A 22022-nucleotide genomic window follows, 5' to 3' on the forward strand; every position below is an offset into this window, starting at 1 on the left:
TTCTAGTAGTATTTATTTCCAGAATGTTTGTATCCAAAAAGGCAGATATAACTAACTTTATAATAAAAATGATAACAATTTGAACAGTGGAAAACCAAGTTAGTTCTTTAAAGAAAATCTATAATATTTATGTTTTAAAAGTTTTTCAAACTAAATACATTTAACCTCTGCTGTTTATTTACACTCCATTCCTTATCTTTCCAATAGAGGCTTTCCGGTTAACATTAACAGACTGTTCTATGGTTTTAGATAAGTAAAACCAAACGGGCAGGGAGATACCTGTAGATAAGCTTCAGCTCAAGCCAGAAAGAGATGCTATCTGTGGGTCTCCTTATGTGCACATAGAATACGACCTGACTTTGACCCATGGTGTCTATTTTGAACTCTGACGCATGAGCCTTGTATGTTTTGCAATATCACGCTGGTGTTTTTAAACCTCTGAAGGGCATATGACGCAAAGGATGCCTGTTACAGTATTGGATATGAAGTTTTGAGCGGTTTTAAACGTTTTATTTTTGCCTGGGATTTCCTGTGGAGATTATGTTACAGGATGAGTGACCCCTTAAACCAGATGTTTAAGGGAGAGGAGTGGAACATTTCTTTCGCGGGCTGTGGCTTCAGCAGTCTGTATTACCTGGGCGCCTTGAGCTGTATCCTGGAGCACGCGCCGCATCTGGTTCACCGCGCGTCGAAGATCGGTGGCGCGTCTTCGGGTTGTTTAGTCGCAGCCAGTCTCGTAGTTGGAATTCCCATTGGTGAGTTTCTCTGTGTATGTGTCTGTGTTTGTGTGTGTGTGTGTGTGTGTGTGTGTGTGTGTGTGTGTGTGTGTGTGTGTGTGTGTGTGTGTGTGTGTGTGTGTGTGTAGCCTATATTTTTTAGATATTTATAAATGGAAAAGGATGGAAGGATTAAGGATCACCGGTAAATTGTCTTTTCTTTTTTTTATTGTATTTTATTTAAAAATGAATCAATGCAATAGATGTTGCTTCAAATAGTTTTTAATAGTATTAAAAATGTAATCAAACAATAATTTAATAGTTGTGATTTATTTTCCAAGATTCAATTTCTATAATATAACTTGGTTAAATACAATAAATTAATATAAATAGTTAAATGTATAACTTTATGGGAAGGATCACATGAAATGTTGTTTTCCATAAAATGAGCTTGTGGTGATGCAAAAATATGATTATTTTTTGTCAAGGTCTAACCTCTTGCGTTTGGGACCTTTTCTATGTAAATGTTTGTGTATGTATGTCATGTTTGTGTATGTATGTAATGTATGTATGTTTCTCCTTAAACCCTTATGGGCTCGATGATGCATCGGTTGAGATATAATTGTTTGGAAGAAAAATTGTTTGAAAAACAAGTTCTTCAGGCCAGGGTCATTGACACAGTCCAGTAGATCGTCAAGTTCATAGTCCTGTTCCTCAATAACACAGTGTGTGCGTGTGTGTGTGCAGAGACCTGCTGTGAGCATGTGATGTCCATGGCTCTGGTGGCGCGGAGGCACCAGCTGAGCGTCCTCCACCCGGCGGTCAGCCTGCTGCGGGGGGTGCAGGACTCCCTGCTCCGCTACCTGCCCCAGGATGCCCACCTGAGGGCCTCCGGGAGGCTCTGCGTGTCCCTCACCAGGGCCTCCGACAGGGAGAACCTTCTGGTCACCCAGTTTGACAGCAGGGAGGAACTCATTCAGGTGGCGTTATAGTAACTTTTCTCTTTTCGTCTGAGGACTTGAAGGAAGATTATTCATAATCCTGAGGCTTCCTCTGTGTCGTCAGTCAATTCTAACCTTCTCTCTCCCCACGCTGGTCATACTTTGCAGGTTCTCCTGTGTAGCTGCTTCTTCCCCGTGTATTGTGGTGTGATCCCTCCATCGTACCGTGGAGTGGTAAGTGTTTCCCTCCCGCAACATGCACAATTATCAACCCTTTTCACAGAGGTGTCAACGTAGGACAAACACAGGTGGCGCACATAACAGTAAATATGGGCCTGTTGCTTTTATGTATCTGGGCACGAGCGGTAGACGTATCTTCACTAGTTTCATCCACTACCCGTGCCCTGGTACATAAAGGGAGCCCACCCAACATCCGTGTTATGAGCGACACCTGTATTTTCCCTACAATGTATGTCCGCTGAGAAAAGGGGTCTATTCCCTGAATAGATGCATAAGATGGCCATTATACCCATCTTATGCTGCTCATACCTCACTAGGTCACTTTAATTTTGCTGCTGTATTGCACTATATGACAATTCATATTCAAACTTCACCTTAATTGCTCTTTTGCACTTCTATTTAGATCTCGATATACATTTCGTTGTCACTGTGCTTGTACTCCACACAAAGACAATAAACTTGAATCTGAATCTGAAGTGAACAGCATGGCCTTGGTCCCTTGTGGTCTGTGGACCCCCAGCGCTACATGGACGGGGCCCTGAGCAACAACATGCCGCTGCACGACCAGAGGAACACCATCAGCTTGTCCCCATTCTCCGGGGAGGCAGACATCTGCCCCCGGGAGGGCGCCCTGGCTGACCTGGCCGTGCACCACGGTAACCTGGGCATCCGGGTCAGCCAGCTCAACGTGAAGCGCATCTACACGTCCTTCTTCCCCCCGGAGCCCATGGTGGGTGGCGGTCAGCCCTGACGCTTTAACGTGTCCGTACACTCTCAGCGTTTCACATAACGGACAAGTCACAACAAGTCAAAGTCAGCTTTATGTACAATACAAACACAGAAATCGAAATTGCTTTGTCTCTGACCCTCGATGAAATAAGTAAAAAGGATATAATTTGTTAAAAATAATAAATAAAGTAATATTAAAAATAATAAATAAAGTAATATTTACAATAAGTAAATTCTAAATAGTGCAATAATTCTGAATAGTGCAAGGTAGGCAAAACAAATGTCCTCATGGAGTCCTCTATCTGTACGTTTTTTGATTTCTGCTCTCCATTTGTTGTCCTCCAGTCTACGTAACTACGTAAACTACGTAATACTCCCATGCCCTACCTTGGATGTTATGATGGGCGTACAGACAATTCGCCGTAGTGCCATTACGTCCTCAGGAGAACGCAGAGTGTGTATTGTGTGTTCTACTGAGGGCCTAATGGCATTATTGTTGTTATTATTAGCGTCATTAAAAAAAACATTGTTTGTACTTTTGACAGGAGTTGGCAGAGATGAGTCACAATGGCTACATGGACGCTCTTCGTTTCTTGAGAGGAAATGGTGAGATCCTCCCCATCATTGAACTTGGTTCATCGTGCTCGTTCATAAGGAACATGAAAATATAACTTTAATCCAAGGAAGAACTGAACCTGTCTTCAGAGATCTCCTTGGAGCAGAAAATGTATCCCTGTATATGCTGATGGCGAAACCACCCTCCAAACCAGTGTGCTGTGTTGGACGGACACAAGAAAAGGACAACCAGGTGTCAAAGGTGTCGCGGCAGGATGCCCACTGGTGGCTGGAGCAGGACGCAGCCCAAAGCCTGCCAGCAAGCATCCAAAAGGGTAAGGACTCAAAGAAGCTATAAGACCCCCCCCCCCCTATAGACAGACATCAGATTAACTTTATTTGCAGGAAATGAAAATTTTCATATTTTTGTCCTAACATGCCATTGTCATATTTTTTTTTACCAGAAATGTGTTAGTCCACTAAATGCCCTTGTACATTTTTTCCCCAGAAATCTTTTCAAATTTGCGTTAGGGTTAGCCCAAAACCAAAATTATGCCAATGGACAAATATTGTAGTATCCTCTTGAAGACATTTATTACATTTATGGATGACGGTTTTGGTGTGATTAAAAAATTAGAATGAGAAATATTCTATATATTATTCCAAATCTCATTTACATCAGGGATGGGGGGTTAATCCCAACGTATATGTGAACAATGTTCAAAATGCATTCAGACGGTGTAGTGGCTAGAGTGTTTGACCCATAGCCCAAAGGTACTAGGTTTAATCTCAATGTCTGCCTGCAGGTATCCTATACCATGAGCACAACCCCTACCATCTCCTAAAAATGATAAATACACTAAATTGCCTTAGATGAAAGTCTCCTAAATGACTACTTCTCTTATCTCAAACATCAATAACAGCACTGCTCAGACACCATGCCGTTCACACAGGAGGTCCAGTGTCTGAAGCCACTAATGTTATGTACGGCTGGGTGTATGTGTGTTCCAGTGCTGTGTAAGGCGTGTAGAGAGAGCCATGCTGCTGGCAGTCAGGGGATGGTGCCCCCTCTGGTCAGACTGTTGTACTTCCTGCTGATCCCCTTCACATGGTCGGTGGAGCTGATCATCTCACTGATCAGGTATCTCTCAATCTTCTGAGTCCACCCATTATTTTGTATACACCTTATGTAATTAACATTTTATAAACGTTATTTTAAAAGCAAGTACCAATAGAGGTGGAATACTGAGAGGCACCCATAAATGTCAGAAATTCTCACAAATCCACCCAAAGACTGTCGCAGATGTCAATGAATAGTAATTGAATGTGGTTTGTGCAGCAGTGTGATGATGTCAGGCTGTAAATTGATGTGCAGTCTGAGGATGGAAAGTCGTCTGGAAAGAAAACAGCAGAAGATCTGGGGCCACAGGAGCATGCATGGCAGACGGAAAGTCTGACTAACGTGGAAGGAGTCTCTGTATGCATCTCTTCGTCCTTGGATTTTCTCGACAACCGCTCATCCGATCGACTTCAAACTTGGTGGTCGTATTGCTGAGGACCCAAGGAAGTGCTTTGCAGAGTTGTTTAGATGAGTGGTTATTATATATAGACAGGAGGCCATGCAATGGGCCGTACCGACCAGGACATGCACTAGTGTACTACTATCTAATTTCTAATTTAAAATATCAAATGTAAGAAAATTCAAGTTTAGTATTTTTCTGTTTAGTTTTGCCCCCAATCAGAGCCGCATCACCCCCCTTCCCCTGGAGCTGAGGAAATGGGGTCGCACTGACAGGAGGAAAGAAACATTACCACCTGCATCCTCTCCAAGGACCTAAATACCTTTTCCCCTATTGGACCAAGCACCTTGAAAGTAAAAACATGTACTATACTCTCCTATTCAACTCAACTTTGCAGAGTTCAGCCTTGGCTGACATAGGGCCCATGGGATAATTTCAAATATAATGTACTGTGCTGACCACATGTTGTGGATAATATAAAATGTGGAGACAACCTCAGCCACATTTTCCATTAGTCTGCCCAAAAAGCACCAAAGCGAACAAACGCAGTGTGGTGTCTCTGTGCTGGACCAGAGGAAGGTCAAATGGTGGCCTGTGACAACCAGAACTGTACAATTCAGTGGTATCACTTCCATTGCGTGGGGCTTGTGGACACCCCTTCTGCTGACACTGCATGGTTTTGCCCTTCTTGTGCTGAATAGTGTTGATTGAGTGAGATTGTACATCCATGCACATTTCTTTTTGATTTCTTTATTGCTATTTTTAAATGTTTATTTTTAAATGCACATTGTTCTTTTGCACTGTTTACTGTTTCAACCTTTTGAAATGTTGCACTGTCAATTTCTATTTATTCAATTTATAGTTCTATTTCTATTCTAACAGTTCTCAATAAATAATGTTACGCCATATCATGTTGTTTCAAGAATTTATTTCAACACGAAACAGTAAGGAGGCACTCAAACAACACTTTTACACATATTTGTTAAGGCACAGCAAACAGTGACAATCTTATCCAACGGCATTAGGTTTTCACCCTCACATTTCAGTCATGGCCTCAGATTTAGTGGTGCTGATCCTCATCCCAGCCGCTTCACACTCGGCCGCCAGCCGATCCAGTGAGTGCTGAAGGTCACAGGCCGATGATGCCATCAGGACCACATCATCTGCAAAGAGCAGTGATGCGATCCTCAGATCACCGAACTGCAACCCCTCCCCACCACGACTACGCCTCGATATCCTGTCCATGAATATCACAAACAGGATTGGTGACAAGGCGCAGCCCTGGCGGAGGCCAACACCCACCGGGAACGGAACTGACTGGCTGCCGAGAACGCGGACACAGCTCTCGCTTTGGGAGTACAGAGATTGGATGGCCCTGAGGAGTGAACCCCTTACCCCGTACTCCCGCAGCACCTCCCACAGTTTCTCCCGGGGGACCCAGTCATATGCCTTCTCCAAATCCACAAAACACATGTAGACCGGATGGGCATACTCCCAGGCCCCCTCCAGGATCCTTGCGAGAGTGAAGAGCTGATCCGTAGTTCCACGTCCAGGGCGGAAACCGCATTGTTCCTCTTCAATCTGAGGTTCGACAATCGGCCGAACCCTCCTTTCCAGCACCTTAGAGTAGACTTTCCCAGGGAGGCTGAGAAGTGTGATACCCCGGTAATTGGCACACACTCTCCGGTCCCCCTTTTTGAACAGGGGAACCACCACCCCGGTTTGCCACTCCTTTGGCACTGTACCAGACTCCCACGCAATGTTGAATAGGCGTGTCAGCCAAGACAGCCCCTCAACACCCAGAGCTTTTAGCATTTCTGGCTGGATCTCATCAATCCCTGGGGCTTTGCCACTGCGGAGATGTTTAACTACCTCGGTGACTTCCACCAGGGAAATTGACGATGAACCACCATCAACCTTGAGCTCTGCCTCCATCATAGAGGACGTGTTAGTCGGATTCAGGAGTTCCTCAAAGTGTTCCTTCCAACGTTCGACTACCTCCTCAGTCGAGGTCAACAGAGTCCCACCCTTACTGTACACAGCTTGGATGTTTCCCCGTTTCCCCCTTCTGAGGTGTCGAATCGTCTTCCAGAAACACTTTGGTGCCGACCGAAAGTCCTTCTCCATGTCCTCTCCGAACTTCTCCCACACCCGCTGCTTAGCCTCCGACACGGCAGCGGCTGCAGCCCTTCGAGCCCGCCGGTACCCTGCAACTGCGTCAGGAGTCCTCCGGGATAACATACCCCGGAAGGCCTCCTTCTTCAGTCGGACGGCTTCCCTGACCACCGGTGTCCACCACGGTGTCCGAGGGTTACCGCCCCTTGAGGAACCTAGACCCTGAGGCCACAGCTCACCACCGCAGCTTCAGCAATGGAGGCTTTGAACACCGCCCACTCTGGCTCAATGCCCCCAACCTCCACAGGGATGCTAGAAAAGCTCCGCCGGAGGTGTGAGTTGAAGATCTCTAGGACGGGAGCCTCCTCCAGACGTTCCCAATTCACCCGCACTACCCGTTTGGGCTTACCAGGTCTGTCCAGACTCTTCCCCCATTCCCTGATCCAACTCACCACCAGATGGTGGTCGGTTGACAGTTCCGCCCCTCTCTTCACCCGAGTGTCCAAAACATAAGGCCTCAGATCAGCTGACACGATCACGAAATCGATCATCGATCTTCGGCCTAGGGTACTCTGGTACCAGGTACACTTATGAGCACCCTTATGTTCGAACATGGTGTTCGTTATGGACAATGACTCCATGACTAGCACAGAAGTCCAGTAACAAACGACCACTCGGGTTTAGATCAGGGAGGCCGTTCCTCCCCACCACGCCTCTCCAGGTGTCTCCATCGTTGCCCACGTGGGCGTTGAAGTCTCCCAGCAGAACTACGGAGTCCCCTACCGGAGCCCCATACAGGACTCCATTCAGGGTCTCCAAGAAGGCCGAGTACTCTGAACTGCTGTTCGGTGCATACGCACAAACAACAGTCAGAGTTTTCCCCCCCACCACCCTTAGGCGTAGGGAGGCGACCCTCTCGTCCACCGGGGTAAACTCCAACACCGCGGCGCTCAGCCGGGGATTTATGAGTATCCCCACACCCGCCCGGCGCCTCACGCCCTGGGCAACTCCAGAGAAGAATAGAGTCCAACCCTTATCCAGGAGTACGGTACCAGAGCTGAGACTGTGCGTAGAGGTGAGCCCCACCAGATCTAACTGGTAGCGCTCCACCTCCCTCACAAGCTCCGGTTCCTTTCCCCACAGTGAGGTGACGTTCCACGTCCCCAGAGCCAGCTTCTGCCGCTCGGGTCTGGTCCGTCGGGACCCCTGCCTTTCACTGCCACCCATGTGGCAGCGCACCCGACCCCAGCGGGTCGGGTGCGATTCACCGTCGCGAATCTTTGGTCTGAACTGGGCTTTAGCATTATAAGCAGTGGCGGTTTTAGGCACGGGCGAAAAACGAGACACACAAAAAGAAAATGATCCGCATTTTCTATTATCGATAATACCCCCCCCCCCCCGTGATTGGTAGATCATCTACCAAATAAGTAAATGCATAGATACAGTCTATGAGAAAACAGTAAATCAGAACGCTGCGCACGCGAAGCCAGTTGTTTCGGCAGGGCGCGCGCACCTGTATCTCGCGCTGCAAGGATTTTCACATAGTCTGACCCTGGAGTTTGGCGCCGCGTCTGAGGGTCTGATTATAATTTCATCAACAGTAATTCTGTATTGCATCTACCGTTGATGCAATACAGAATTACTGTTGATGAAATTATAATCAGACCCTCAGACCGTCCCAGACCCCCCCTCCAAAAAAACTCATCGGATCTACACGATTCACACAAGTCACCCAAACAGCCGTGAAAAAAGCGGCAGCCGCCGAAAAGAGCGCTGTTTGCATCCCTGTTAGTTACTTAAATGTATGATTGGGAGACGTACTAATAAATATGGGTTCATACTGAATGTTGGTTGCTCAATTGTAAGCCTATCCACAACCCTGTGGATTTTGGGCAAGTCATTTTAACAATATATTTTATACAATATCTTGTTTTACTTGTAATTATTATTTACAGAAACAAGAATGCAATTTCACCTTCCAAATACAACCATTCAAAATGCATGTGTAAATACAAATATCAAGGCATACATCAAAATGTAGAAAAACATCATTCAGATATTTTAATGCACATTTTGATATACTTTGTGAATGACAATTTCTAAAATGATTTAAAAAAACAAACATTAAAATAGCACCAAATTGAGTTGATAACGGGCCATAGAAATTCTGCAAGTTAAACCACAACCATGATGTCTGTTCTTTGACCTGGCTTGGGCTTTCCCATTCAGAATATACTCAATGATAAACCAATTCTACCTCTACTACTCCTTTTCTGCCATTTAAAGGTTAGGCAGCTATAGTCAAACACAGGTCCACCTACACCAGTTCATGCTTTGCTGTTACTTTAATGTATAAAATATATACAACGATTATTTGTCAGTGTACCCTGGTTCATTGACCTTTAACCTCTAAATGGCAGCAGTGTGGTAGTAGTTGGTCTTCGTAGGCCTCACTACACAACGCCAGCAGGCTCATACAAATTCCCGCTGGGCTATTTCCAGTCATTCAATTGTAAAAAGTTCTAAGTAATAAGAAGGCATTTCTACTGCCTATACAGTAGACATGATCGGCCACACCTACTGCATCACAGTGCAGTAATGTACAGTACAATAAAATAAAACCGATTCAACTTGTGACCTTCAAGCATCATTTTCATAGTCCCTGATTTCACACTTAAAAAATAAAAAATAAACTGACTGCCATGAACAAAGTGTGTACACAGGACACAACTGCAGATGGTGTTCTGCAAAAACTCTAAAAATGTGTCATTAATGTGTGTGTATTCTGCTAAGTCACTAATAGAAAAAGGAGAAAAACTGGAGGATGAGGTCTTCAGGCTGAGGCACAGCTTTGCATCAGACGTGGGGCGGCCGAGGAACCATCCTGTGTGTGTGTTTCCTGTGTCCACACAGAGGAAGGCCCTGGTCCCTAAGCTGTGGGCTCTGTCGTGGGGGCGGTCGTCGCCTCTGCTGCCGCTACTGCTGATGCGGCCGCAGCAGCAGTCGCTGCCGCCGCCGCCGCCGCACCCCCGATATCAGGGATCTGATCGGCAAACGACTGGGTCATCCACTGTCCGTCTGGAAGCTGGCCTTCTGCCCCGCCCGCCGCTTGGGACGTGGTGGCCTTCTCTGCTGCTTCTGGACATGGGATGAAGACACACCTGCAGTGTCAGACACCTCTCTTTTTGCCTACGTCATGTTATCTTAACAAACTATACCTCATATGAAAGCTGATGCACTCACTCTCTGTGAGCTTAACAGGACCAAGAACCAACTTTTTAGTTACAATCTCAAAATATGACTTTGCTGTTTTTTTTTCGCATTAAACCACCATAATAAGATAATCCTGTGTACTGGCACAGTTTGGAATACGGTATTTACAATCATTTATTGTAGATAAGAAAGGGTTTCACCAAGGAAATAGGATAATTGCCTTGAATAAAAACATATGGTCTTTATGGCTGTCTTGTGGCCGTATGGTGCCTTTCTATTCTAATTGCCCGGACCTTTTAATAGAAATTGTATAGTACTTGTTGTGTTTGTTGTTTTAAAGACCCTGCCTAAACCTACCTCTATATTTGCTGTACTTCACATTATTGGCATTAAGCCTTGACCCAGCTAATCAGAGACAAAGAAATACAACCTTTTTGCGTCTCAGGTTTTCATTATTATTGCTTTAAGTACTACCCTTTACCACTGTACTGGGGGTTTATGTTTTTGAAAATGAGTTTAAAATGATTGAAATGTGAGTTTACCAAGTAAAGCTTACAGCACAATCAAATAAGCTTAATGGTCAGTTGTTTTTCAGTATGTAGTATAAGATGGTAATTTCTTAACTGTCTTTATCCAGGAATGACAAATACATAAATAAACAAAGCAAACATTCTACGTTCAACAGAACATTTATACGGTAAGGAAAGTCAACAAAACAAGTTAGCCATTACACATTGGTTAAATGGTTTGCTGACATTGGATGCAGACAAAAGCACATCCATTTTTTGCATGATTAAATGCTGCATTCCGGCTAGCTAGTTATTAACCTAATAGTATGAGTAATATGTTGGGTTGTGTATTTGTTAAAGTGTGTGACTATTGAATGAAAATGAAAGGGTTCCACAGAGCGCTGGTGAACAAGGCCCAGAATGTTGTGCAACACCCGTGGATATAAGACTGGGATGAAAGTGTCCTAGTTTAAAATCTAATTGAAACAAACACATAAGATACCATAGTTCACGGGGCCACAGTTGCGTACTGCGTCGTTCAACATCACCTGTGTTTTCAGCCGCCGAGAAGTTGCAGTGACCGTTTGTCTGGGGCTCGGCCGGCGGTGGGCCCCCTTCAGGTCCTCCTTCGACGTACGCTCCCCCATAGGCGTCCTCGTAGCCGGGGTCATACGCCTCCTCCTTTATGGCCATCCTCTTGGCGTCCTCTGGGGACGCAGAGCAAGGGAAATGAAGGCATTGCACCGTAAAGGGATCTGTGGTGCACATCTACACTGGACCAAGCCAGAAATCGTCGACAGATTGGCGAATTGTACATTTTCACATGGGAACTACACATCAGGTTGGATTAATACATTTGTACGTGGCTATCCCATGACCCACCTTGCCCCTAGGGTGTTAACCCAGCTGCTCCACTAAAAAGAGGACGTGAACAGACATGCAGGAAAAAAAAAAATTGAAACGATTTTTCTTACCCTTGGCCAATCCAAGATCAAAGCTATAGTTGACCTCCTCGATTTCTTTCGATTTCTGGATTCCCTTCAGCTCGTCCCTCAGCTCCCTCAGCTTAATGTAGAAGTGGACCTTGTCCTGGGCACGGGGGAACTGGGCACAGCGAGCGCTGGACGAAGGCATCAGATACAGGGCCTAGGCAGGAGAGACAGGAAGACATGTTGGCCAGCAGTACACAAGAATGCAAGGCTGTGTAATGGCTCCTATTTGCCTAGCAGCCATCTTGGTTCTGACTTTGTTCTAAAAATGAGTTGGGGGGAAACATTCAGTTACCCCACCCAGCTGGCGTTTAGGAAAAAGATGGCATGTACAGGTGGTGGACAATATTATCCATCTTGCCCAGCCCAGGTTTACCAAAGCTGGGATGTAGAGGTTTCTGTAGTTTACCCATATTTTGGCAGCAAAGCCTATTGTGAGCACAAATTTAATAGCGAAATGATAGGGCTAACAAACATTGTTTAGGGCCCAAAATATTTAGACCTTGAAATAATTACAATACGGTCCCCAATATCCCACTGTAGAGTGCTCACCACATCACAGTCAGGAATCTTGTGAGGCTGCAAACCAAACGTGAGTGTCTTTGGTTTTTTGCCAAACATCTCTCTGCAGAACATTTCATATATGCCTGTGGGAAAGATGCAATTGTGGTTCTTTAGATGATGCATACAATACATGCACAATACGCCCAGTGGAAATGTATTTGAGACTACTATAGAATACTTTTACTTACATTTTCCGTTAAATACGGCAATGAGAGGCTTGAACTTCATTAATTTCTGTGTGAGAATTTTGCCTCCTTCGCGTAACTCTGTGCTGTTTTCCCACAAACAAGAATAGATAACAGGTGTTAAACTCTTTGTTCAATACAAAACGGGCACATTATCAACACTATTACAACCAAAACAGTGACCTGACGACAGCCTTTACATGTATGATCATTTTACAATTGAGGACACATGGTACTGGATTATATGAGTGTTCAGAACTAGTAAGGATCCATCCTCATTGTTTGGTCCCGCTGGTACCTGGAGAGATCTTTGCTCCCAGGTGTGGCTCTGGCCACCATGTTGGTGAAGCCGATCTTGTACTTAGTGGGCAGTAATGTGTCAGCCGTGTGGTTGAGCAGCTCATCTGTGAATCCAGACAGGAACAGGCACTTCCCTGCAAGGGTTCACACACCTCATTACTCACTCCACGCATTTCGAAATGTATAGGTGGGCACATCATCAAAATGTCAAACGGTTGGTCTGCCCCAAACAGAAAAATGAAATGCTACTTTACGTCATAGAACACATTAACAAAGGTCTTCCCAAATAGAGAGAAACACCTGAGAACTTACAAAAGTGGTTGCCGGGACCAGGGAACCAGCGTCCAATAAAGGCAGCCAATAAACCCGGGTTTATGCCAATCTGAAAGGAGAGAACACAAGCCTCACTAGTTAAGGGCAACATGAACTGGTGGAGAACAACATGAACAGCTGAATATTAAGTCAGCCAGGCGAGTGGATGAAGATGCTCACAATAACGTAGTCCAGGTTGTAGTCGAGCAGGTCCGGCAGGGTTTTTGTCATGACCTCTTCCTCGCTCATTCCCTTGAAACGGTCCCTTTTCCTCTTGACCTTCTTGAAGCTTTCGTCTATTTTCTCCTGCTTGCCGTCCGCCTCGCCCTCCTTGGCCTTCTTGGACTTGGGGCCTGGCTTGGCCTTAGGGGCGGCGGGGTCCTTTGGGGCCTTTGGTACCTTGGGTGCCTTGGGCGCCTTGGGGGGCTTAGGAGGCTTGGGCGCCTTTGGGATTTTGGGGGGTTTAGGCTCCTTGGGTTCCTTGGGTTGTGCTGGTCGGCCTCTCTTTTTGGCTGGAGCTACGAAGCAAGACCAACAAACAGTTTTTTAAAAACACTATGTGACTTTTCGAAATCTTGACTTGGCATGCCATGTCCCATTTACTGATCAGGATTCCTGTTGTAGTCGCAAGCATCAGACACACACATTAAGACCAGGATACGACATGGCATCATGCTACAAGATACGGAGGCAACGGCGTGGTCGCAAGACATCCTAGCGTTAGAGACTGCTGGTTGGTCCAACAAGTTAACCAACAAATTCAAATGTAACTTAAAAAGTAGGATCACTAAAACCATTTGGCTATTTATAGGCAAGTGTTTTAGAATGAACAGTACTAGTTTGAATGTTTGGTCATTAGAATCCATGCATTGAAAGAACTTACTTTCCTCCATTACTAATGCAAAATATCTACAAACATGCAAAGAATTATCTCATTGATGTCTGACATGCCTTATATGAACCATCTGAATAGGGGTATACCACTAATAACACTAAACTCTTGTACTGAGCTGATGTGTCCCACAACCAGCCTCTATGCATACTTATTTTGAACACAATAAAAAAATATGAACCCTGCATAGGATCCTAATCTCAGTACGTTTTGTTGGGTTGGCTGGCTCCTGCTGACCCATCATGGGTTCTGGATGAGCAGCCATGTGTGCCGTCCCCTGCTCTCCCGCCGGCACTTCTGGGTAGTGAGGGTGGTGGTGCGGACTGAACCCGGAGTACTGAGCCTGGAGCGCCTGAAACTGCTGGGTCGACTGAATCCTGTAGAGCCGGGTATACAACGCACAGGCATGAGTAGGTTGTTAGGAGTTACAGCAGTGAGTGAGGCTCCGCGAAACACCTTTCAAACCAGAGAAAAGACACAGCTCCAGGACAGGTGCACCAGGTATTAAAGAATTTGAACGTCAACTTTATTTGATGCATTTATTCATAACACAGCGCAATATTTATATATACACTGGGTATATACATAACTTGGCAATTCAGAAAATAAGGACAAACAGGACAGACCATCTTATGCATTCATATGGGTTAAAGGTTCACACAAAATTCCATTCACAGGATTATCATTGTATATATGACTCATCTATGGACTTCTTCCTCAACATCTTAAAAGAGACAGAAATATTGATTAACACTACAATTGCTCAAACTCCAAGAGATTCAATCTAAAGGTCTTTCAAGATTCTGCTGCATCAGGCCCATGACAAACACAAGAAAACACCAGGCACACCTATTAATATCACAAGCCAGAATGCAATTTACCAATGGGATAAATGAGAAAAGGGATGAGGTGCACATGCTTTCCATTTCATTTTAATAACACTGGGCCTCAAAACGGATTTCTACAAAGAACTGTGTCCTGTGGGGCCACGTTGCGCTGGGAAGGGGACTCACCACTGTTGAAGATATTCCGAGGGGACAGGCAGTGATCCATACAGCTTTTCCTCCATCTTTAGGTTGGTTTGACTTTGTTAAATAAATCAATATTCATGTTGAGGACACAGTTTGATGATGTACAGACGCTTTTGCATATAAACAATTCGCCAGTGCATGAAACAGAATGCATGTGCCAAAACAATTAAATCAAGGTGTACAAAGAAAAAACCGAGAAAGGATGGTGATTAAAGAACACTTTTGGTGGGTATTTTTAGGTGGGTACCTAAAATGTATTGTCCATCCATTCTTTCATCAATGCTAGGCTATAAAGCTAACACCAAACAACGATTTGGGATTGGCATTTTATTTAAACGTGCATTCACCTCAGATAAACCAGCGCAAGGATCCTTAACGAATGATCTGGTTACAGAATAACAAAGAAGTATTAAACCAATCTTTGTATGTAACATCCAATTGATTGTGAGTTGAGCACCAACCGGCTGCTAGCCGACGTAGCCAGCAGCTAGTCGGCTATATTAGCGTATTGAGTGAGCGGCTACGCTATTGCTATCCGTACGGTTTTCATCATTAATCAACATTAAATACCATTATGCAAAAATATAAACATACCTGTTGGAGCTAATGTTGAATTGTAGCCGTCTTTGTAAACAATTGTACAATTTTCATTAATTCCGCACTATTGATTCACATTGGAAAAGGTACAGCGACCCAACAAAGACGTGACAGTGTAGCCCGTCAACTTTGACATCGGAACAATCCAAGTCGGCAATTTAGGGGTACCAAGTAAAATTACTCTCTATTGCAATCGAACAATTCATTACATAATGCAATTCATGAAATATAATATGAAGCAGTTTTGTTTGTTAAATGTGTGCATTTACAGTGCCGCGAGATAAACAAAACGCTTTGGAAATATTGACACGCACACATCCCCGTTTTTATTTCAACATTGGTATATCCTGGGCAGACTTTTAAACTGTCTTTAAAAGGCACCAGGCCGTTTTTCATTGGTTGTCAGACTCTACCATGTAGCGTTATCGAAACATCAACAAAGCGAATAATGCATACCGGTATATAAATATCTTTATAAATTATACATCTCCATATCTCTATCTATCTAGACAAATAGATGGATGATGGAAGGATGGATATATATATATATATATATATATATATATATGTGTGTGTGTGTGTGTGTGTGTGTGTATATATATATATATATATATATATATATATATATATATATATATATATATATATGTGTGTGTATAGATAGATAGATAGATAGGTAAGATATCTGTCCGTCTGGAAAGTAGCACCACATATTTTTTGTAATTAAGGTTCATGTCCAGGGTATAAATGCTAGCTCCATCTTGCTCAGAAACTGAATGGTTAACTGTAGCCTACCTCAGTGACCCTGTTCTGGCTCACAGTGCACCCTACATATCAGGGCATAGGCCTACAGCCACATTGAATAAATAAAAAGTATGTATTTATACTATTATTACATTGCATATTCAAAGCAAGCCATTGAGCTAGAAAAGAAGGCTGTAAGGAACACATTGAGAGAATCCAAGAGAGTAAAGTAAAGAGTAAAGTGACTAATGGGCACCCGGTAAAGTAAGTAATCAGTTATAAGTATATAAATTATGATTGATAATGCAGTGTGAAGCATCAATAAACAACGACAAATATGTAAATGCATCCTACACCTTGTGAGAAACCACGTGAGAAAATGTACAACTAACCTGGTCTCTCCCAAGCAGTTTTCATTTTATATGTGTGGTCTTTATTTAAACTGGCATTACACTTCTCCAACAGTTTGCCATTGTCTTTGTATAATTTAGTTTTCAAAAGGCATGTATTGGATAATAAGGGTTAGGCTCACAGTCATTGCATTACTTTATTTACCCAATTATTAAAAGCCATTCAAATGGAGCTTGTTATCTATGAATGCTTCACATGAGCTTTGTCTTCACTTTAACATAGTGATGCTGAAGAAATCCACTTAATATTTTGCAGTAGCAGGGTAAGCTTTTTGCTATGCCAACCTTCACCAGGGATCAGTTCTAATTGATTTACAATATAAAATGTGATAAAATATATGCCAGTGACAGTCTTTTCCACACATCAAACTGGGATGTGCTCAGCGAGTGCTTCATGGTGAAAATATTGAGAAAAGTTCAAGTCTACTTACTTTTATGTCTTTGGTACATGGATACATTTCCAAAAAGATTTTATCTTTATCTCAGACCAAACAATGTGATAATTAAACAAATGAACAACTATTTCTCAGATATACATATTGCAAAAACAATTAAGGCAGGACATTAGACAACAAGGTCGTCTGCTGTTGCATTCATAGAAATGAATTGTTTTGCTTTTTTACCTCAGGCAGAAACGTTAAGAAATCACATAAAAGTTGAGGTTGAACATTAGAAGGTATTTAATGGCTCCGCAATCACAAATCCGAAATTCCGGAGCACAGTTACACAATTATACATGATACAAATAATAAAATCCCAGTTTTTTCCCCCAAGATATAAAAATAAGTCACCGAAAAAACACACATGCGGTACGAAATGGAATAAATTATAATACTAAAAAACACCAAGAATACAAACTGTTTGTCTGAAAGACGTGGAAGTCCAGGCACTGTTGGCCGCCCCCCCTTGTGTGACACATGCAGACATCACAGGTATGACCCCCCGATGACCTATTCTCCATTACATTGGTGTCCTTAAAACGTCTTGCCCTCAACCGGGGGTTGAGGTATGGTGCTGCTATCACAGTTGATATCCGGTATCTGCTCCACAAACGACTGTGGAGTCCACGGGTTACATGTCATGTGACCTGCCGCAATCTCTTTACGGTCAGGTTCTGGAAGGAAGGCGTCACAGAGGCGTTACTGAAGATGTCAAAGGGTTGCATGACCGTTAATCATGGACAGGTTCCTTCCTAGGCTACAAAAGGTGCAGGGGAAAAATATTGCTTTCAGAATAACTGATGGAATAAATATAAACACTTGAAATCATCTCCATAACAGTGGAAACCAAGATACCAAACCTAGTTCTTTGGAAGGAAGAACCATGTGATGCTCATTGGCAGATTTAAATCTACGGCTGAATGTGGTCCTCAGTGTTGACATCATAGATTACTTTGTGTTAGCATCACTCACCTTCCTTTTTGGCATTGGAGATACTGCAGTGGCTGGGGCCTTGCCTCGCCTCCTCACGTCCCCGGTCACAGTTCTCATACTCTGGGTCCACCTGCTCCTCTTTGATTGACATTCTCTTGGCGTCTTCTGCAAAAGCAATCCAATTCAAAAGGAAACAAAAGGAAGTTATATTTGGCCCAACTTGCAACGGACCAAATAAGTATCATTCAAATAAAAGAAAACACAGCCACACTTAAACACACATTCGGGTGGATAAGATAATAGGGATAAACTTTTGTACCCTTTGCCAGCTGTAGATCAAAGGAGTACTCTGTCTCCATCACTTCAAGGCTTGGCTTGCCCTTGCCCTTGATTTGGTCGCGAAGCTCCTTCAGCTTGATGTAGAAATGCACCTTGTCCTGAGCCCGGGGAAACTGCGCACAGCGCGGACTCGATGAGGGCATCAGGTAACATACCTATCCATAGAGACACATGTCCACAAGTTAACTTGTTAACCCCAGTGAGGCCCTTGTACCGGTCCCTCTGTTTCATCTGTCGGCTGTTGACTATTAACGTACCGTGCCGGTTTCAGGGATTTTGTATGGCTGTAAGCCAAACTCAAGATTCTTTGCCTTTACACCAAAAATCTCTTTGCAGAAGATTTCATAAATGCCTGTTAAAAACACAAAACAATGAAACAGTTCTCAGTAAACAGCAGATTATGCTCAGAAATGCTGTGCCTTAAATCATCAGAACATTTGAAGAGTATTCTTACATTTCCCATTGAACGCTGCGATCAGTGGCTTGTATTTCTGAAGCTTGTCAAGTAACTGTCGACCTCCTTCACGAATCTCCTTGCTGTAAAAAAAAAAAAAAAACCTTCAATATTTATCGATAACCTTTCTATATCAGTTACTACTAGTTACTAAAATGGCTGTTTGTCTATACGATGGTACCAAATTCTAGCAGAACTATTTCTCAAATATGGCTGAGGTATGCCGACAACAAAAACGCTGAAATTTCCCTACCTGGAAATCCAACAACAGTTTTTTTAACAAAGCCGGAACAATTTAAGCTTGTTCAGCCTAGCAAAAACAGTGCCCGTAACATGCCTAGTGTACTTATTGGTTTACTTGGACAGGTCTTTGCTTCCTGGTGTAGTTCTCTCCACCATGTTGGTGAAGCCGATGCCGTACTTCTCCGGGAGACTCTCGTCGTGCATGTAGTTGAGCTGCTCGTCAGACAGACCTGACAGGAACAGACACTTCCCTGGGAACAACATAAGCGTAGAAAATAAGTCCATGAAATCTATTCAAACAAACCATTTGAGCGGTCAAAACAAGAATATGTACAAATGTGTCTCACGGCTTCTTAACATCACTGGGATTCGAGAAAATTAGTAAAAAGTGTAATGTCTGCATGTTACAAACTTCTAAATGGTTGTGTGCTTTTCCATGCCACTTTCTTCTTAGTTTCCATTAAACACTTTCTGTTCATTTTGTGAAAACATGGGTGGTTATTTTTTGCACTTGCATAAATACTTTACTGCACCCTGTTTGAACATACTGGTATATAAATTTATCTAACCAAGTACCAAATAATAAAAACAATGTAATGACACAGACATACAGAAGTGGTTTCCTGGATTGGGGTAATGGCGTCCTTTGAAGGCTGACAGCAGTCCTGGGTTGATTCCAATCTAAGGAAAAACAAGGTGTTACCATAGCAAACCTACTGGAAAGTCAACATTTGTGAACAGGACCTCGACACTGGTGTTCATGGGTGCTCAAAGCACCAGAGCCACCTGTTCACCACCACCTGCACCTCCTTATGCAGCTTAGCTGGAAAAAGACCACTCTTTCCTAAATTAAATAAATATATGCATCCGCACAAGATCACTTACTATCAATATGTCAAGATTGTAGGAAATAACATCTGGCAAGGTTTTGGCCATGACCTCAGCCACTGACAGGCCGTTGAAGCGGTTGAGGGCTCTCTTGGCCTTCTTAGCAGCCTCCTCCTCACTCATCTCGACTGGCTGCATCTTGCTTTCCTCCGAGTGCTGCTTGGGAGGCCGGCCCCGCTTCCTCTTGCCCGGGGGCGCGGCTAGGAGAATTAACAGATGTTCAGAGATAGCAGCAAAGATTGTTTCATTGTTTTTTCTTTGAACTTTTGATAAACTATGGATATTCTAAGTACCTTGGAAACCTTCTAGAAACCGTGACCACTCAATGAAAATGCATTCTAAATGCTAACCCGGTATGGAAATAGGGAGAGCAGAACTAAAACTATTGCACTGAGCTTTCATGGTTTCCAAGATTCAAGTAGGGTTTCCACACCCAGCTAACCAATATGGCCGCTAAGTGAAAAAGGTCTAAGGCAGTGACCGATTGTGGTGTTCATTATTAGGTACTGAAAGGTAATGTGCATAACTTGTTGCATCGTTACAATGATCCGGTGACATAGGAGGTAGTTGTGGACGCTGCTTCTGCCTGCAGGCTTACTCACCTGGTGCTGGATCGACAGGTTGCTGCTGTTGGTGAACCCTCCCTGGCTCCTCCTGATGCCCTGGGAACTCCTGATGCGGACTGGGCTGGAAAGCAGGCGGTTGGCTCTCCCTGAAGTTGTGGTGATAGTCGAGCTCTGCTTGGTGGGAGCCATGTGGATAGTAGCTTTGGTGTGACAGGAACTCCTGGTGAGATGAAGGGAGTTCCCGGAGGACAGAGAGCTCTGTCATGACGGGCTCCTCCCGTGATCCTTCTGCGTATTGGCCCATGCTATGATACTGCATCAGGTGTTGGGCCTGTGGGTGCTGCTGGCTAGACTGGTACCTGGGGGAATAGGTGGTGAGCAGAAGAGTAAGACGTTAAAACGGGATAATGGGAAACTATCAATGAGTGAATGACAATTCTGAACCAGAGTAAATTAAATTGAAATGGGTGAAAAAAGTGATGGATTGAAAGAAAGGATTTTGAGTGCATGCACAGCTTACTGGAAGTGGGAACCAACGGTGACAAGTTACCTACAGCCCTTTGTGCACCCTCAGCATTCTAATCATTACACATTTGGAGCTCAAAATACTAACCTGATTAGGATGATCTTTTACAATAGGCAAAATTATGAACAGTATGGAATTGCCACACTTGAACATGCGATTCCTGTAAAAACGAAAGCCCATATTTCCTTGACACTCTAGAAATAGGCCAAATTGTTTTTTTGATCCGCTATGACATTTCCAAAATCAATAAACAAATTAGGATTGTCCCATATGTTGCTCGAAGACAGCTCACAAACAAGTGATGCCTTCATTAATTATGTTCGATGAGCGTATCTATGTAAATAATTGGCATGCATGACATGCTATCTTCATGGAAATGCAAAATAATGGACGATTTCCGATCTCCAACAGAATTACATTCGGATTCGGCGAGGACAACTCACCACTGTTGGAAATAATCCGTAGGAACCGTCAGTGACGTATACTGTTTTTCTTCCATCTTAATCGTTGATATACTTGAATAAACTAACATTGATTATGCTGACAGAATTGTACGTAAAAGCATAGTGTGAGACATTAATGGAATATGTTGGAAATAACGTTAGACAAAAGGAAGTGTCTGCAAATTCTAACCGCAGTAGTACAAAGACGGCTGGTGGAAGGTATTGTTACTAGCTTCTATCCGCTTTACATGCCTCACAAACTGTCTTCATCGAAAGATACCACTTTCATTTTATGAGTACGGAGGAATAAAAATAAATCAACACGTAAATAACGTACCTGTCATACATTTTTTGTTCTTTTTAATAAGGGACAACGTTCGAGCCCATTCAAAACAAAGACCATTTAAACGTCCAGCATATCGTTTAATGAGCCTGTTTGCGAGTAAAATAAATATATCGCCACCCATAGGCGTGGAGTATTAAAAAGTCATACTGATTACAATTTATATTTTAAATTCACAGAGAAAGACAATGATTTGAAATCTCCAATAAAAGTACGGAATAACTATATAACTCATTGATAATATAAATAATAATATAAATGAATATTAGGCCACACATATGTGCT

The 22022-nt window shown here is 43.4% G+C and overlaps 3 protein-coding genes across 5 annotated transcripts; 1 reads left to right on the forward strand and 2 right to left on the reverse strand.

The window, feature by feature from the left end:
* Positions 1-396: 396 nt before the first annotated feature.
* Positions 397-5583, forward strand: LOC311357531 (patatin-like phospholipase domain-containing protein 2). Its single transcript, XM_084477503.1, is given in 10 exon segments — positions 397-755; positions 1464-1696; positions 1826-1891; positions 2418-2627; positions 3172-3232; positions 3334-3516; positions 4193-4322; positions 4524-4560; positions 4563-4628; positions 4908-5583. Coding segments are annotated over 10 exon segments (1257 nt in total). The 5' UTR covers positions 397-550; the 3' UTR covers positions 4974-5583.
* Positions 5584-8803: 3220 nt separating this feature from the next.
* LOC311357512 (G/T mismatch-specific thymine DNA glycosylase-like) lies at positions 8804-15534 on the reverse strand. 2 transcript variants are annotated; one of them, XM_084477482.1, is made up of 11 exons: positions 15406-15533; positions 14794-14865; positions 13988-14157; positions 13069-13406; positions 12889-12958; positions 12575-12710; positions 12280-12362; positions 12080-12174; positions 11513-11684; positions 11087-11245; positions 8804-9954 (listed from the first exon to the last, which is right to left on the reverse strand). In XM_084477482.1, exons 2-11 carry the CDS (start codon positions 14847-14849, stop codon positions 9746-9748), a joined length of 1488 nt encoding a protein of 495 aa, XP_084333608.1. In that variant the 5' UTR covers positions 14850-14865; positions 15406-15533; the 3' UTR covers positions 8804-9745. The 2 variants fall into 2 exon arrangements, with proteins under 2 accessions (XP_084333608.1, XP_084333609.1); XM_084477483.1 differs by lacking the exon at positions 14794-14865 and having other exon boundaries at positions 15406-15534.
* A 1693-nt stretch (positions 15535-17227) lies between these two features.
* Positions 17228-21793, reverse strand: LOC311357513 (G/T mismatch-specific thymine DNA glycosylase-like). 2 transcript variants are annotated; one of them, XM_084477484.1, is made up of 10 exons: positions 21395-21793; positions 20462-20784; positions 19857-20059; positions 19583-19652; positions 19087-19222; positions 18729-18811; positions 18532-18626; positions 18255-18429; positions 17975-18100; positions 17228-17676 (listed from the first exon to the last, which is right to left on the reverse strand). In XM_084477484.1, the coding sequence occupies exons 1-10, from the start codon at positions 21481-21483 to the stop codon at positions 17537-17539; spliced, it is 1440 nt and encodes a 479-aa protein (XP_084333610.1). In that variant the 5' UTR covers positions 21484-21793; the 3' UTR covers positions 17228-17536. The 2 variants fall into 2 exon arrangements, with proteins under 2 accessions (XP_084333610.1, XP_084333611.1); XM_084477485.1 differs by having other exon boundaries at positions 17534-17759.
* Between the last annotated feature and the right edge of the window lie 229 nt (positions 21794-22022).

The sequence above is a fragment of the Micromesistius poutassou genome (genome assembly GCF_964030765.1).
Source record: "Micromesistius poutassou genome assembly, chromosome: 13".
NCBI lineage: Eukaryota > Metazoa > Chordata > Actinopteri > Gadiformes > Gadidae > Micromesistius > Micromesistius poutassou.